The 13,445-nt window shown below is 37.5% G+C and overlaps 1 protein-coding gene across 1 annotated transcript in view; it reads left to right on the top strand.

The window, feature by feature from the left end:
* Positions 1 to 1,154: 1,154 nt before the first annotated feature.
* Positions 1,155 to 13,445, top strand: part of LOC124141180 (heterogeneous nuclear ribonucleoprotein D-like) — a 32,730-nt gene continuing 20,439 nt past the window's right edge. The window contains exons 1-9 of the mRNA XM_046509117.2: positions 1,155 to 1,424; positions 5,119 to 5,159; positions 5,346 to 5,473; positions 6,645 to 6,797; positions 7,684 to 7,815; positions 8,574 to 8,637; positions 9,858 to 10,049; positions 10,753 to 10,791; positions 11,447 to 11,514. Of these exons, the coding sequence (XP_046365073.1) occupies positions 1,246 to 1,424; positions 5,119 to 5,159; positions 5,346 to 5,473; positions 6,645 to 6,797; positions 7,684 to 7,815; positions 8,574 to 8,637; positions 9,858 to 10,049; positions 10,753 to 10,791; positions 11,447 to 11,514 (996 nt within the window). The 5' untranslated portion in view covers positions 1,155 to 1,245. The remainder of the gene's footprint in view (positions 1,425 to 5,118; positions 5,160 to 5,345; positions 5,474 to 6,644; positions 6,798 to 7,683; positions 7,816 to 8,573; positions 8,638 to 9,857; positions 10,050 to 10,752; positions 10,792 to 11,446; positions 11,515 to 13,445) is intronic.

The following is a 13,445-nucleotide window of genomic DNA, read 5'->3' as shown; positions in this document are numbered from 1 at the left end:
TTGTTATTGTTCTCGCACTCAGCAATATTCCAGCTATATGACGGTGGTCTGTAAATAATCGAGTCTGGGCCAGACTATCCAGTGATTAATATCATTCATGAGCATCGATCCACGCAATTGGGATCGATGACTTGCATCAACCATGTCAAGCGAGACTGACCATCCGATCCCGTTAGTCGCCTCTTACGACAAGCATAGTCGCCTTTTACGGCAAGCATGAGTTGCTGTGAAGATCTATTAATTTTTGTATGACAGACCAGGGCTAATAGTTGACACAAAACTAAATATGTAAGCAGTGAAGAATACGGTATTCGGTATATTACTATGTCCATCCTCATGGTTTATTCTCTCTGCAGTGATTTATTGTACGATATACAACTCCCATCCGTCGTTTATTCGTTAAATATAAGAACTCATAATGTGACAAGTTAGTTATCAGGTGATAAGAGAGGATTTTATGCAAGCGTTTATATTGTTGCAAACGTGCAGTGAATAAAAAGTAAAAGATCTAATTATGTCAATACTATTCGGGTAAAACGTAGAAGGAAGGAAGTACATGTATCCTGTTAGTATTTTCATCTTTGTAATATCCGAGAGAACGACATGCGCCATCCGGGATATTGCTCGATATTGGTAACAACATGACTGAACGAAGCTGGGTCACACACATGGAAGACCAGGCCTCCTTTGTGTGTAGCCCACTAACTGGACAAGCATGTCACATTTCTAGAGATCGCCCAACCCTTGATTTCCAAGGGAGGCTGCAATATAATTTACCACTAGGATTTTACATTAAAAATACATATTACATTATTATTTTGTTGAACTATACTGTAGTTGTTACAGTACTATTCATTCACACTTGTCTGGAATGACTCATGATCCTTGTGAAAAGATTCAATAATTTATGCTATATTTCATCCGGGTTCTATTTTATATGCGTGCTTGATCACGTTTACCAGAGCAGACGTGCAAGAACAATATGCTATGTGGATATATGTAAAATTGAAACGGTTGTCCGCCTCGATCTATGCGTGTCATTCGTGCCAGTGAAATATGTGATATAATTTCTGTTGCCCTGGTAAAAGCAAGATCCACGAGGAGCTGGTTAGATATCATGTGATCACACCAGCCAATCGGAGCCGCATACATAAGTCACGTGGACATGACCTTGGACAAAGCCTTGCGCGCCTGTCTGCAGCCTTTACCACACAGGATCTAGTAGTGTTAAAATCATTCGACACAATGGCAGAAGGAGAGGCATACAGTCAGCAGGATTATGCGAATTTTGATGGTCAAAATGGGGACCAGTATGAAGAAAGTTCAGGGGCATATGTACAGGAAAAAATGGAAGGCCAGGAAACAACAGAAGATCAAGGCTCCGGCGATGATGAATCTAAAGACGATGGGAACGAAGACGCAAGGTTCGTTGTTTATTTGATTTGCCGCATTATCAATACCCGAAATTACATTTTAACCAAGTTCGCTTTACTTATGGTGCTGTATTTCGTGTCAGATTCCTTGATCGCATCTTTCTTGCGGTTTTACGAGCGGAGCCGGTCCGATCTCGCTCTAGACAACTGGCGTCCAATATGGCGGCCGGCTTTGCCATGTGCTTTCATTGTCGCAAACCGGTGACCTACTTTTTGAGTTGAATTTGCTAGCAGTAAATGCTAAGTCATGTAGTGCAGCAACAACACTACTGCTGAAAATACAACTCCAGTGAAACGGATTTTTATGAAATAAGGCGGTTACAGATCTACATTTAACATGGCAAATGCAACCACTTCGTTATCGACAAGACTAGGCTATTGCGTTCTAGGCCACCGGGGTTGTTTTTCATGCACATTATGTAAGCGTATTGGTTGGTATGCGCTTTAACAATCGTGGTACACAGTTCCCCAATTGTAAAAGGTTAACCGTACTGGCGACAATGATCTGTTTTGAAACATAATTTTCGTAAAGACATTTTTGCAGCTAGCCTAGAATGTTCCAACTGATGAAGGCCTGCTATCTCTGAATGGGATAGTATGTATCTTGGCCTAATCTCTGAATGGATAAGACTAGGCTTACCTCTTATCTAAGACCTGCTAATAGCTTATTTTCGGTTGTAGCTGTACAGTCATGCCTCAGAATTAAAAAATAATTAGAATGTTCAATAGTAAAATGTTTTTATTTTTTTAAGGGTTATTTGCGTTTCACAGATATGGGGGTGGGATGGGACAAAACCCATCAGTAAACTGGGATATCATATTGTGATCAAGAGTAAGAGTGAAAAAGCTATTTGTGTGCCTTTAAATGCTGGGTAGGGGGCATGGGTGGCCCAGATGTCTAAAGGTGTCGCAATTCGCTGTGCAGAGTTGCGTCCCTTGGGCACCCTAGAAACCTATGATTGTGGGTTTGAATCCCGGGTTGGCCCGACTATGCCCCGAACGTCTCAGACATGTATCTTGGGCTTTCCTCCCACATTAAGCTGGCACGCCGTGGAATACTGCTAAAAGCGGCGTTAAACCCAACTCGCTGTGCTGGATAATAATTCATTGCCTGATCCTTATCTAAGCATAAGTTTCTTAAAAGATATAAGCATACTCTAGATCGTTAACTGGTTCATGTGGAATGCAATGATTCAGTCAGTAACTAACACTTTTGAGTCTACACTAGGTGAACATGGCACTTGTCCCCAAATAAGTTCTTTGAATAAACACAAGCAGTCTGGAACTTAAGCCACTAGTCACAAGCCAAAGTCCCGTAAGATCAACTAACAGTCCCTACATAACGCTAAAATGTACAAAAAGGTATGCTCTACACCAAGATTGGGCTAGTTTACCCTGAGGTGTTTGGCACAGACTATACACTCAGCTAGTTTGAAATGAGATGTGTTCAGAATGACATGATTTAACCAAAGTCTTTAGTCTGAATTTGAAATTTATCATTCTCAAGGATGCCATCCATTCCTGTCATTTGATTGGCTGCCTTGAGCCACATGCTTGAGTTTGGTCAATCCTTATATGTAGATTGCAACAAACAGCTTCATTAGATACCAATTTGTATCCAAATACCCAAAATAGAAAACAATCTTTGGACATGTTACTCATACAAAGCTTCGACGAAAATGGAGGTATTTCCGGGCATCTTATGCTACTGGCCGGAAAGGCACAACTATTGAGAAATGTGTGATGGTAGATTTAAATTAAATTTTTAAAAATGATTTCTGATAAATGGAACAATGACAATAAAAAGGTATGTTGATATTATGAAATCTTTACAATTGCCGAAATTCACCAGTGTTTGCTTCCATGGTACTTAATCTGGTCATTAGGATTATTATTATTTTTGTTAAAAAGAAACTTATAAGATACTAATACTTTTATGTGATTGACATAACTCATATATATATATGAACAGTAGGGTTAGACCTTTCAAATGGTATTTGACATGTGGTTGGAAAAATAATTACAAGTTGATAATTTCCTTGATAAATGTAAGCTTCCTCTTTCACCCGAGTCTATTTGGTGACCAATTTGGTTTTCACTGTTTTAATTTTAGTTTTGGCAGCCATGTAATTTGTGTATACTATGCACCTCCACTATTAGACAGCCTTTCACTTCAGAGGTTATTATTCTCTCAAAGAATGAAGTAGACACATGTGTATACATTTTGTTCCTGTGATAAACCTGTAAATCAGTCAAAAGGTATCCCAGCAAAAATGAAGTAATTTGAATGGAATTATCGGGGGAAATTTAATCTGAAACTATGGTGCTAGGAATAAATTATTCTTAGTTGCGGTCTTCACAATAAATGTTTAAGAAAAAAAACGAGACTTTTATTGGCAATCAACCAATTAGCAATCACAGATTTGATTGATTATCAATAGATCCGAGAGACATGATTATCTATATTAATATGTAAAGCAATAACCAGCACCACTGATGAAACCCCATATTTCTTTGAAAAATTGCAAGTCAAGTTTAGAACTTAACGTTAGCCTGGGGCTACTACCCCCCTAGTGCAAATTTCTGTGGGCTAGTACAAATTACCCAGTAAAGCTTTTGAGTTAAAGTTCTAACTCTGCACATGATGAAAATTTGTTATGTGAATGTGTTTGTCGTGGGCTCCCACATGTTCTGTTTTCAGCTTTTTTTAATACTTTGTTCATGCTCCTAAATTCTTCCAAGTGTGACTGAATTATTCAAGAGGTTCTAATCTTGATTTTTTTCAATATGAGTATGACAGCCATATCTAAGAAACATTTTATGGCAATTGTTTGGCATATTTTTTTAATTACCATGTTGTAATTTGCTATGTGTATAGTTTGGCTTAACATATGTTTGCAATATTTCAAATTTTGTCCATGCACATAAATTCACCAAATGCTTATTTGCCTCTGTACACTTCTGATCCGTCTGAAAATACCAGTCTGAATGAGAACTCAGATGTTTTCTTTAGTATGATAGAACTTGGTGTGTCATCTCTAGGTGTAGAATTTAGGGTTCTGAGTGATCTTTATTAAAGTCAGGTCTAAATGGAATGGTAATTTGTATGATAGTTCTGCTTTATGTTCTTAAAAGGTGTTGGCATGACAAGTTTGTAAGAGTTGGCACACACCACATTTACAGCTAGAAATAATAATTAACAATTATTGGCCGGGCAGTATTGGGTTTTATGCAATATCCGTTTGTTTGGACAATAAAACATGATTGCCCGAATTGTGGTCAATAGTACTTTTATTACATAATTTAAAGTTTTTTCGAATTTCTAGAATAATTGAATCAGATGCCACAAGAAATCGCGAGGTGATGCACAACATGTTATGCATTACGCTCTGGTTGATTGAAAATATTTCTTTGTTTAGTCCATTGGCTTAATCACGCAGGGCAATATCACTTTTGATCACTGCATGGCAGGGTGATACAGCTCAAGCATGATAAGGTTTGGCTGTCTGGTAACTGGGAACACTATTTTGGTAATACATGTATGCTAAGTTTGTACAGTCATTCATCTGTATCATTACCCTAAATTTTAACATATCTTCTGGACATTTTAATGTCAAAGACAGACTGATCTGAGACTATTCTATTGTCAGTTTGTAATATTCACTATTTCTTCTTTTTTTTTCAGAAAAATATTTGTGGGCGGATTGAGTTGGGAAACCACATCAAGTAAGTTACCTGTGGAGGTTTGAAGGCATTAAGTCAATTTTTCATATGTTATAAGCAAGTTGCAAGAAGATTCCTGTACCACATTAACAGTATTTATTTAATATCATAACATCCAATGTTATTTTGTAAAGTGTTATTAACTGTATTCATTAGCATGGACTATATCTTTAAATTATTCTTTTGCAGAGGATTTAAAAGATTATTTTACAAAGTTCGGCGAAGTCGTCAGTTGCACATTGAAGACAGATCTAGAGACAAAACGATCCAGAGGTTTTGGATTTGTTGTGTTCAAGGATATAGATTGTTTAGAAAAGGTAAGTGTCAGCAATTTTGAAAACACATTTTTGGCCACTGTTCAGTAGACAATATGGGCTCTTTTGCGATGGTAACCCACACTAGTGTGATAGTATTAAACAAACTTTAAGGTTTGATAACTAGATTTTATCAATGTTATGGAAATGAATAAAGTATTGTCAAAGTCAGTCATTTTTCTCCCTGTTGCCACTCCAACCAAAGAGAAGTAACTCTAATCTGAAATTTGGCCTGACTTTCCTGACACAATTGTTATTTTAAACTATTTGCGACTTTTGAAACAATTCTGAATACCATCGACAATAAGCCATTTTTACATTCCTATCAAGTACACTTGTAATGCAAACAATTGCAACACATCAGTAGTTCCATATATATCATACCACTCCAACTGTTTAGTAATTTCTGCTCAATTTACTTGTCGCCTGAAATTGTCACTGAGGGTGAGCACTGGCATGTATTTTTCTCCTTATACATAGTTTTCAAGTCTTTAGGATTTTAGTGGTTTTTTTTTTTAAAAAAAAAGCTTAGTCTGGCATTGGAACATTATGGCTCAGACTTGAAACTTGAAAAAGTAAATTTCAATGTACTCTTGCAACAATGTTCTAAAATTCAGATTTAGAAACATTGTGGAAGTTACGTTATTTGTGCAGAGAAAAATTCAGAGCATTGTTGACAGCAACTAGAAATTTTGGATTTGACTTCACATGCAGGTGTTGAGCTAATATGCTTTGGCACTTCTTGAAGGAATTCAATCCTGATTGCAAGTGTATCACCAAGTTGTGGTGTTCTGATTAACATCCAAGATTGATAAATCCTTGTCCAAACAATCAATAGAACATGATATTCCATAATCCAACAAGCAACTTTGACCCCTCTAAACCCTGAGATAGTTTTGTATCTTACTTGAATAACAGAAAAAAATTGAATTAAGTGAGGCCAGGCTAGAGTTTTGAAATTGCAGAAGTATGCGTGTTTGGTGTGATAAAAATAACAAAATTATACTCACAAATGAATTACATTTACTATTTTACAAACCAATTCACAAAACTACAAATATGTTGTTTTTTGTCATAATGATGTGCACAAGTATATTCTGCTTTGCTCCAAGGAGCAGCATGAAGCAGTGTTATTTCATGGATATTTTGTTCTTATTTACTTCTTTTTTTACAGGCACTTATGGAGTCAGAACACAAACTTCATGGGAGAAATATTGACCCAAAGAAAGCAAATCCAAGGGCAAAGGCAAATAAGATATTTGTGGGAAGATTAGATCCAGCAGTTAAAGAGGATGACATCAAAGCATACTTTTCAAAGTTTGGAGAAGTAAGTTCATAATTTGTCTTTCGAAAATAATATCCCATCATAACCCTTGAATTTCTTTGTCATGTCAAGATCCTCAAGGCCCATTACCTGGAAAAGATTGTTCTAACTGAAGAGTATAATGATTACTTATGGATTGGTCTTAGTCATATGCATTAAGGGTGAATGCATTCTTTCTTATTGATTAAGCTATTGCCATGGGCATTTCTTAAAGGTAGCTGGATGCATAGGTCTTGCGGTTTTTAACTTGATACGCATTTTCCCAAACAGAAGGGGGGATGTCTCAAAACCAGAAGTGCTTATAATAGTAGCAAGAAGCACATGACTGAATTGGACTACATTTGAAATTATGGAACGACAAATATGAATATGAATAGATCTGTGAGGTCAGCTGTTACGAGACATGGTTCCTGACACATATTTCTGGTGGGAAGGTATGGGGCATTCCAGCGTTAGAAATTGGCACTAGTCCTATAGTCCTTACTAAACTGCCCGGGGCGGTCGGGTAGCCTAGTGGTTAAAGCGTTCGCTCGTCACGCCGAAGACCCGGGTTCGATTCCCGACATGGGTACAATGTGTGAAGCCCATTTCTGGTGTCCCCCGCCGTGATATTGCTGGAATATTGCTAAAAGCGGCGTAAAACCAAACTCACTCACTCACTACTAAACTGCCCAATGGTAAAGGTATCCTAAGGACTAGTAGAAATTTGCCCATTTTCAGGGTTTTGCTATATGTTATTATAAGGACCAGTGGACAAAAACTGTTTCTAACCCTGCATTCAGAAAAAGGTTTGGATGGACCTGGTTTTGATTTTACCTAAAGTGCAAATGCATTTCTTGTGTTTATTAAAGATGTACGACTAAGAAATAAGTCCCTTTTTTTAACATAGGTTGCAAAATTGGATCTGCCATACGACAAGATCAAAGAACAGAGGAGAGCTTTCTGCTTTGTTGAGTTTGATACAGAAGAGGCCCTTAAGCATTGCTTAGAAACAAATAAACACAAGATCGGAGATCAAGAGGTAAGGGTTCAGAAGAATTACATTCTTATGTCTTAAGTACTTTTTTTTAATAAACAGTCTATTTTCTATTACAGGTAAATGGCAAATTCATCTTAGATCTTCATTTCATCTTTCCTCCCATTGTTCATTAGAATTTAAAAAAAAGGGAAGACAATGGTATCGAGTTCCGGTTGGATGAAAAAGATCAAGTAACAGATTTGCCTTGCCTTCAGTTTTATGTGTAAAGGGTAAGACTGCTGCTTGGCAGTGTGTGTAATAGTAAGTGGTAAAGGCTCAAATAGTGATAGAGGTACCCAAATCTGACGATACCACTAAATGATCCTCGTTTTGTTCCGCTTTCCTGCAGGCGATGGAATTGGTGGGACAAAGGAGCCGAAATATTGCCAGTTGAGGTCTGATTCAGAGAGGTACCTCCGCATGTAACTCTCGCGGCAATGATAAATGTAAACTTGTTAAGCTGATTTTAGTTTACATTTATCGCCAGTTAAATATAGTTTAACCGCCCATCATTTGTGTTAAATTAATTATTTAATTGCATATTTTCCTTAATTTTTCAACAGGCTTCTTGACAGGGAAGTAATCTACAGTTTCATTTGCAGTATATTTGCTGGTTTTCAGGTTTGATAATTCAGTTTAATTTCATCTTTAATGATGGGCTTTTTCATTCCCCATCCCCTTTTGTCTTTAATCCTAACTGGTTAGCTGTGTTGGGGACTTTGGTGTATGTATTTCTTGTAAGCTGTGAGATTCTTTTTCAGGTGGATATCAAGCGTGCAACACCGACTGCTGGCAGGGGCAGAGGAGGCAGAGGCGGCTACGGAGGTGGGTGGGGATTTGGAGGCCGTGGAGGTGGCAGAGGTAGGGGACGATGTGAGCTGCATGGCCTGATGAAATAGTGGCTCCAGTAAAGGCACTACACTTTATCCAGTCATTGTACTCCTTTTCAAACGAAACACTCTAGAAGTCGCAACTTTTTTAATCATCCATTTTTCAGTAGACTTTTTTTCTTAAATACATAGTGTATATGCTATTTTTTTAATTGTTTTCCCCTCTTATAATGAGCAAACTGCTTCAAAATTGTATTTGTCGAGTCTGACAATTGTTTGTTGAAAAACACATTACAAACATTGAACATATGCCTGCAAACATACATATATTTTTTTTAAAGTTGGATAATGTTCCTTATTAAAGTTACATTCTACCTCATACACATAAGAGTACAAAAATGGCATGGGTAAGTGTTGGTACCTGTTTATTTGATGGGCAATTTTGGACCAAATGCATGTTAAATTGAAAGGTAAAGCCAGATCTTTATAAAAATTTGAGGAAATTTTGCATGTGCTGTTTGTGCAAAAAACATTGAAACAAACTGGTTTCTGTTGTGAAATTGTTTGCCATGTCAGGCCATTGTCTGCTCTGTGTCGTGTCTTGCCTTGTCATTGAGTGTCTGAATGTTCCCAATATTTACTTATGCATGGTGCACAATAGGTAAATGTGCTGCCATACAAACAGCTCAGACAAGCCAAACCTGTGGAATGTTTGCAGCATCACTGAATTGAGGCTGAGTATGGTACATTGTATTTTATGTATTTTTGCCTTTGTGATTTTACACCCATTATTGTAATCTAGTTCTTTAGCAAATACAATCAAAGTAAATGATAGTTGTTGTCCTTGCAGTCTGCTTTATTTGAGGCTTGTGAATAGCATTTAGAGGGCCAGCTGGTCCTGACACAAGGACCATCGGAATTCACATTTGTCGTGATGCCCTTGAGCAATTTTTGTTTAACAATATATTGTAGTATTTTGAAAATGTTATGGATCTTCTTGTAAATAACCTGATCTTGTAGGGGCTCGTATGGTGTTTATTGAAAAGTCCTTGTTACTTGCTTAAACAAAGTTGGGTTTTTCTTTGGTCGATAAAGTGAAAAACTTCAACGTGAAAGCAATAATTTTTAAAGTAAAGCTGCTCAGACAGTTAATATGGTGCCAACTACGAGTCCTGTCATTTGATTCCTTCCTTCATGATTGCATTGAATCTTCAGGTGGCTGGGGACAAGGCTGGCATCAGGCCTACAATCAGAACTACAACAACTACAATAACTACTACGGTAGTGGCTATGGTAGTGGCTATGGAGGATACGGTGGCTATGGTGGTTACCAGGGATATGATTACAACCAGGGATATGGCCCATGGGGAGGATATGATCAATATGGTGGATATGGAGGATACGGTGGTAAGTCTAATCTCAGCTTTATTTGAAGCAACGTGTCCAATGATCTGACGGAATCCATGCCATCAATCTGGTAGCCCTGTTTTTGCAACTTTGATTTTAATTTGAGAAACGTTACCTAGAGAAATTTTAACTTCATGTTAATCATGAAATAATGTTAAAGTTCAATTATTTAATAGGAGAATTTGTTTGGTTTGCAGCTTAACATTAAGTGCCACTTCGAATTGTTGAATCTACAGAATTCTGGATTATTTTTTGTGTGTGGAAAGTTCAATGCCCATCTGAATTTTGTCTGGCTACATGGTGGAGGTCATGAGTGAAATTATAAGGAATAGGCATGGTATCATGGCATGTTAGTGTGCTTTTAGACAATGGCAATATGTACCTGTCAGGATACAACTAATACTGCTTAGTGGAGTTGGGGAAATATTGAACTTAATGGATTATCTTTCCTGTGAAATCTACAGTCATGACTAATACATGCAAAACAAATATTAACCCCTGCATATGACACACCTTCATTACAGACATGTTACATCCTCACATACACCAATTGTTCATGTGGATTATATGAATTTTGGTTGAATGTGAATTATTTGCATCCATATGCACTACAATTTTGAATGTATTCTGCCACACTGAGGAATTAGTGTTGTTAAGGTTATCTGCACCTTGGTAGTAATGCTAGTTTTCTGTAATTTTGAAGGTTATGATTACGGAGGCTGGGGCTATAACCAGGACCAAGGTGAGTTGACTGCTGACTGGTTGTAGGTTAGGAGGAGACATGCTCGATTGTTTGACTGCTGTGTTGATAGCCAGCCAGGCACGTGCACTGTCTCAATCCTCAGTTCCATGATGGATCCCGGGGATGCTTCTCTAAAACCCCTTGCTTGTTTGTAGAAACATCTAACACATCTAGGAGCCAGGTTGTGTTATGTATTCATTTTTTTGTTATTTTTCCCCTCGACAGGTTGTGTACAGTGTAGACATTGAATGATCAACTGTAGTTGTCATGTGGTGTTTTGTCACTTTTGTGTTGGTGGATCGGTGTACGAGGAACACTCACCTCTCTCTACATCTATACTACACAGGGTTTACATCTTGTAGTGTCACTTGCATGGTAGTGAATGGGACAGTAGATGTGCACTTGATGTATTCACAAGGTCCAGTGAAAACTCTGATGGGCATTGACACGTCAGTTTGAATCTTTTTGGAACTTCGAAATGCCCAGTCTGGAAAGGTGTTTTGGTTGTTTGACAGTTTATGCACTTTTTGTTGCTTTTGTTCTGTGGCACATTTTTTCAGTTTCTATGTCATAGAGTGCATGCTCCTCTGGTTTTCAACTCCCAAGTTGGTAACACTTCTTGTAAGCAACTCAATACCCTCTGTTTCTTTATCAGGCCAGCAGAGTAACTATGGAAAGGCACCAAAGAGAGGGGGTGGGGGCTACCACCCATACAACCGATCATAAGCCGCATCAAAGTAAAATTCATGGTAGGTCTCTAGAGAAGTCCTAGTTGTTGACATTTGGCTCTAACTTCATTTGACAATGTACATGATGTCTTCAAAAATGATCAAAATTTTAGAGAATGCACCTAGATTTAGCAGCTCACGACGTTCAAAATCCATTTTGAAAATTGACCGTTTGACCAATATGAAGTAAAAGTAAAAGCAGTCTTTTATCTCTTTCACAGGGTCTCTTCAGTCTGCAAAGATGTCATCGTGCTCGTGTGTATCATAAGACAGTCATTCAAGCTTTTTATTTCATTATCACCAATTGTCATGGCCTTGATTATTTTTTTTCTCATTCCATGTATGTGAATAGATTTTACATGTCATCACAAATAAACAAAAACTCAATTTTAAAAAGTAGTTTTGTGATATGTTAATTGACAAAGACTGCTCCCTGTCTGGTAAAACTAACGTGGTTTCTCATCTGAGCTGCTTTCTCTAAGTTATCCAAGCTACGTAAGACCTCAGCTATGTATGGGTGGTATCCTGACTCCCTCTCGTGTCTAGGGTCAGAGTAGTTAATCTTTTTTTCTTGTATATGGGATTCTACAGGCTCTTGATGAGTATCCACATCTTTTCCAATCGACGACTGGGAAATGTTTTACAACAGGAGAGCAGTTTGCAAACTTGGTCTACTGCAGTAAACTTCCTCTGAAGAAAAAGCATGTGGATTTATAGATGCTGTCAAAATTAAAGATCCAGTAGTTACTGCAGTTTTCTTCCATAGACTTGCTTCGTGTCGAAATGGACTCGGGACAGGTGCAGATGACTTCATTCATGGACATTCGGCCTCTGCGCTTTTCAGACGGACTTTCACACAATGTTTATGAGCAGATGTGATTTATTGGACTTAATCCTGCATGTGTAATGGTTTATGGGGTTTCCACTAGTTAATTAAAATAAACGAACAATTTCTGATAAAGTATTAAATGCTGAAGTTGGATCGCCATGATCTTTGTAAAATTTATAAATTAACTTTTGGAAACCCTGACACAAGGAACAAAGCAACATTACCAACATGTTGAACTTGGGAGTTTTCACGTACCTTTTGCATGCATCTTGTGCACAAGCAACATAAAGCAAAACCTTAGCTGAAACAAAAACACAACTTATGGCTCATTCACAGATTTTCAAGCATTACCAAACAATGCTCGATGAGTTCATGCTTGAAATTAGTGTTAAGATACCAGAATTTCTTTTTTAGCTTGCTATGACCAAAGGTTCAAGTAAGCGAAACTTAAGGTGTATCTGTTGTCCATGTCACAGAAAGGAAGTTTTTCTCTGGACTGCCGTATTCGACGTAATAAGCACCCAGGGCTCTTATTAGAATATTATTTTGGTGGAAAAAAAACAGTTGAAGGATCGTTAATTTCATGGTTTATGCTGACAGCCTGAAATGTTAATGTACCACATATATTTTTCCAGAATTTAATTCCCAAAAATAAAGGGTGCATATAACACAAAAGTGCGTATTATACGCGAATAGGGGAAGGCAGGGTCGCTAATTGAGATTGTTTACTAGCCAATATATTGGCAAATCTCGACGTGGGCGCTTATTACGTAGAATACGATACATGTTCTACTAACTGGTTGTTCGTACACTTTAAAATGTCATCTGACATATGTTGGAAAGATATAATCCATTATCAATAGCCAGAAGGCATCTCCAATGCTACAGTTTGCTGGCTTTGTAGAAGCAGTTCATTGTCATTATTTTACAGTCTACAGCTGGTTTAGTGAAGAGTATGCATATAACCTTGCACAATCATTTCATCATACACATTTCATTTAACATTCCATTTTGTCATTTGGAATAACAAACAGTAATACTTTGCTGCACATGTTCTAGATGTATTTCTGCAAACAAGACCATCTGGATTACTTTAC

This window comes from Haliotis rufescens, unplaced genomic scaffold (assembly GCF_023055435.1).
Source record: "Haliotis rufescens isolate VD_foot unplaced genomic scaffold, xgHalRufe1.0.p SCAF_11, whole genome shotgun sequence".
NCBI classification, from domain to species: Eukaryota; Metazoa; Mollusca; class Gastropoda; order Lepetellida; family Haliotidae; genus Haliotis; species Haliotis rufescens.
Note: the sequence above shows the minus strand (reverse complement) of the source record. Positions and strands in the feature narration are given on the sequence as shown.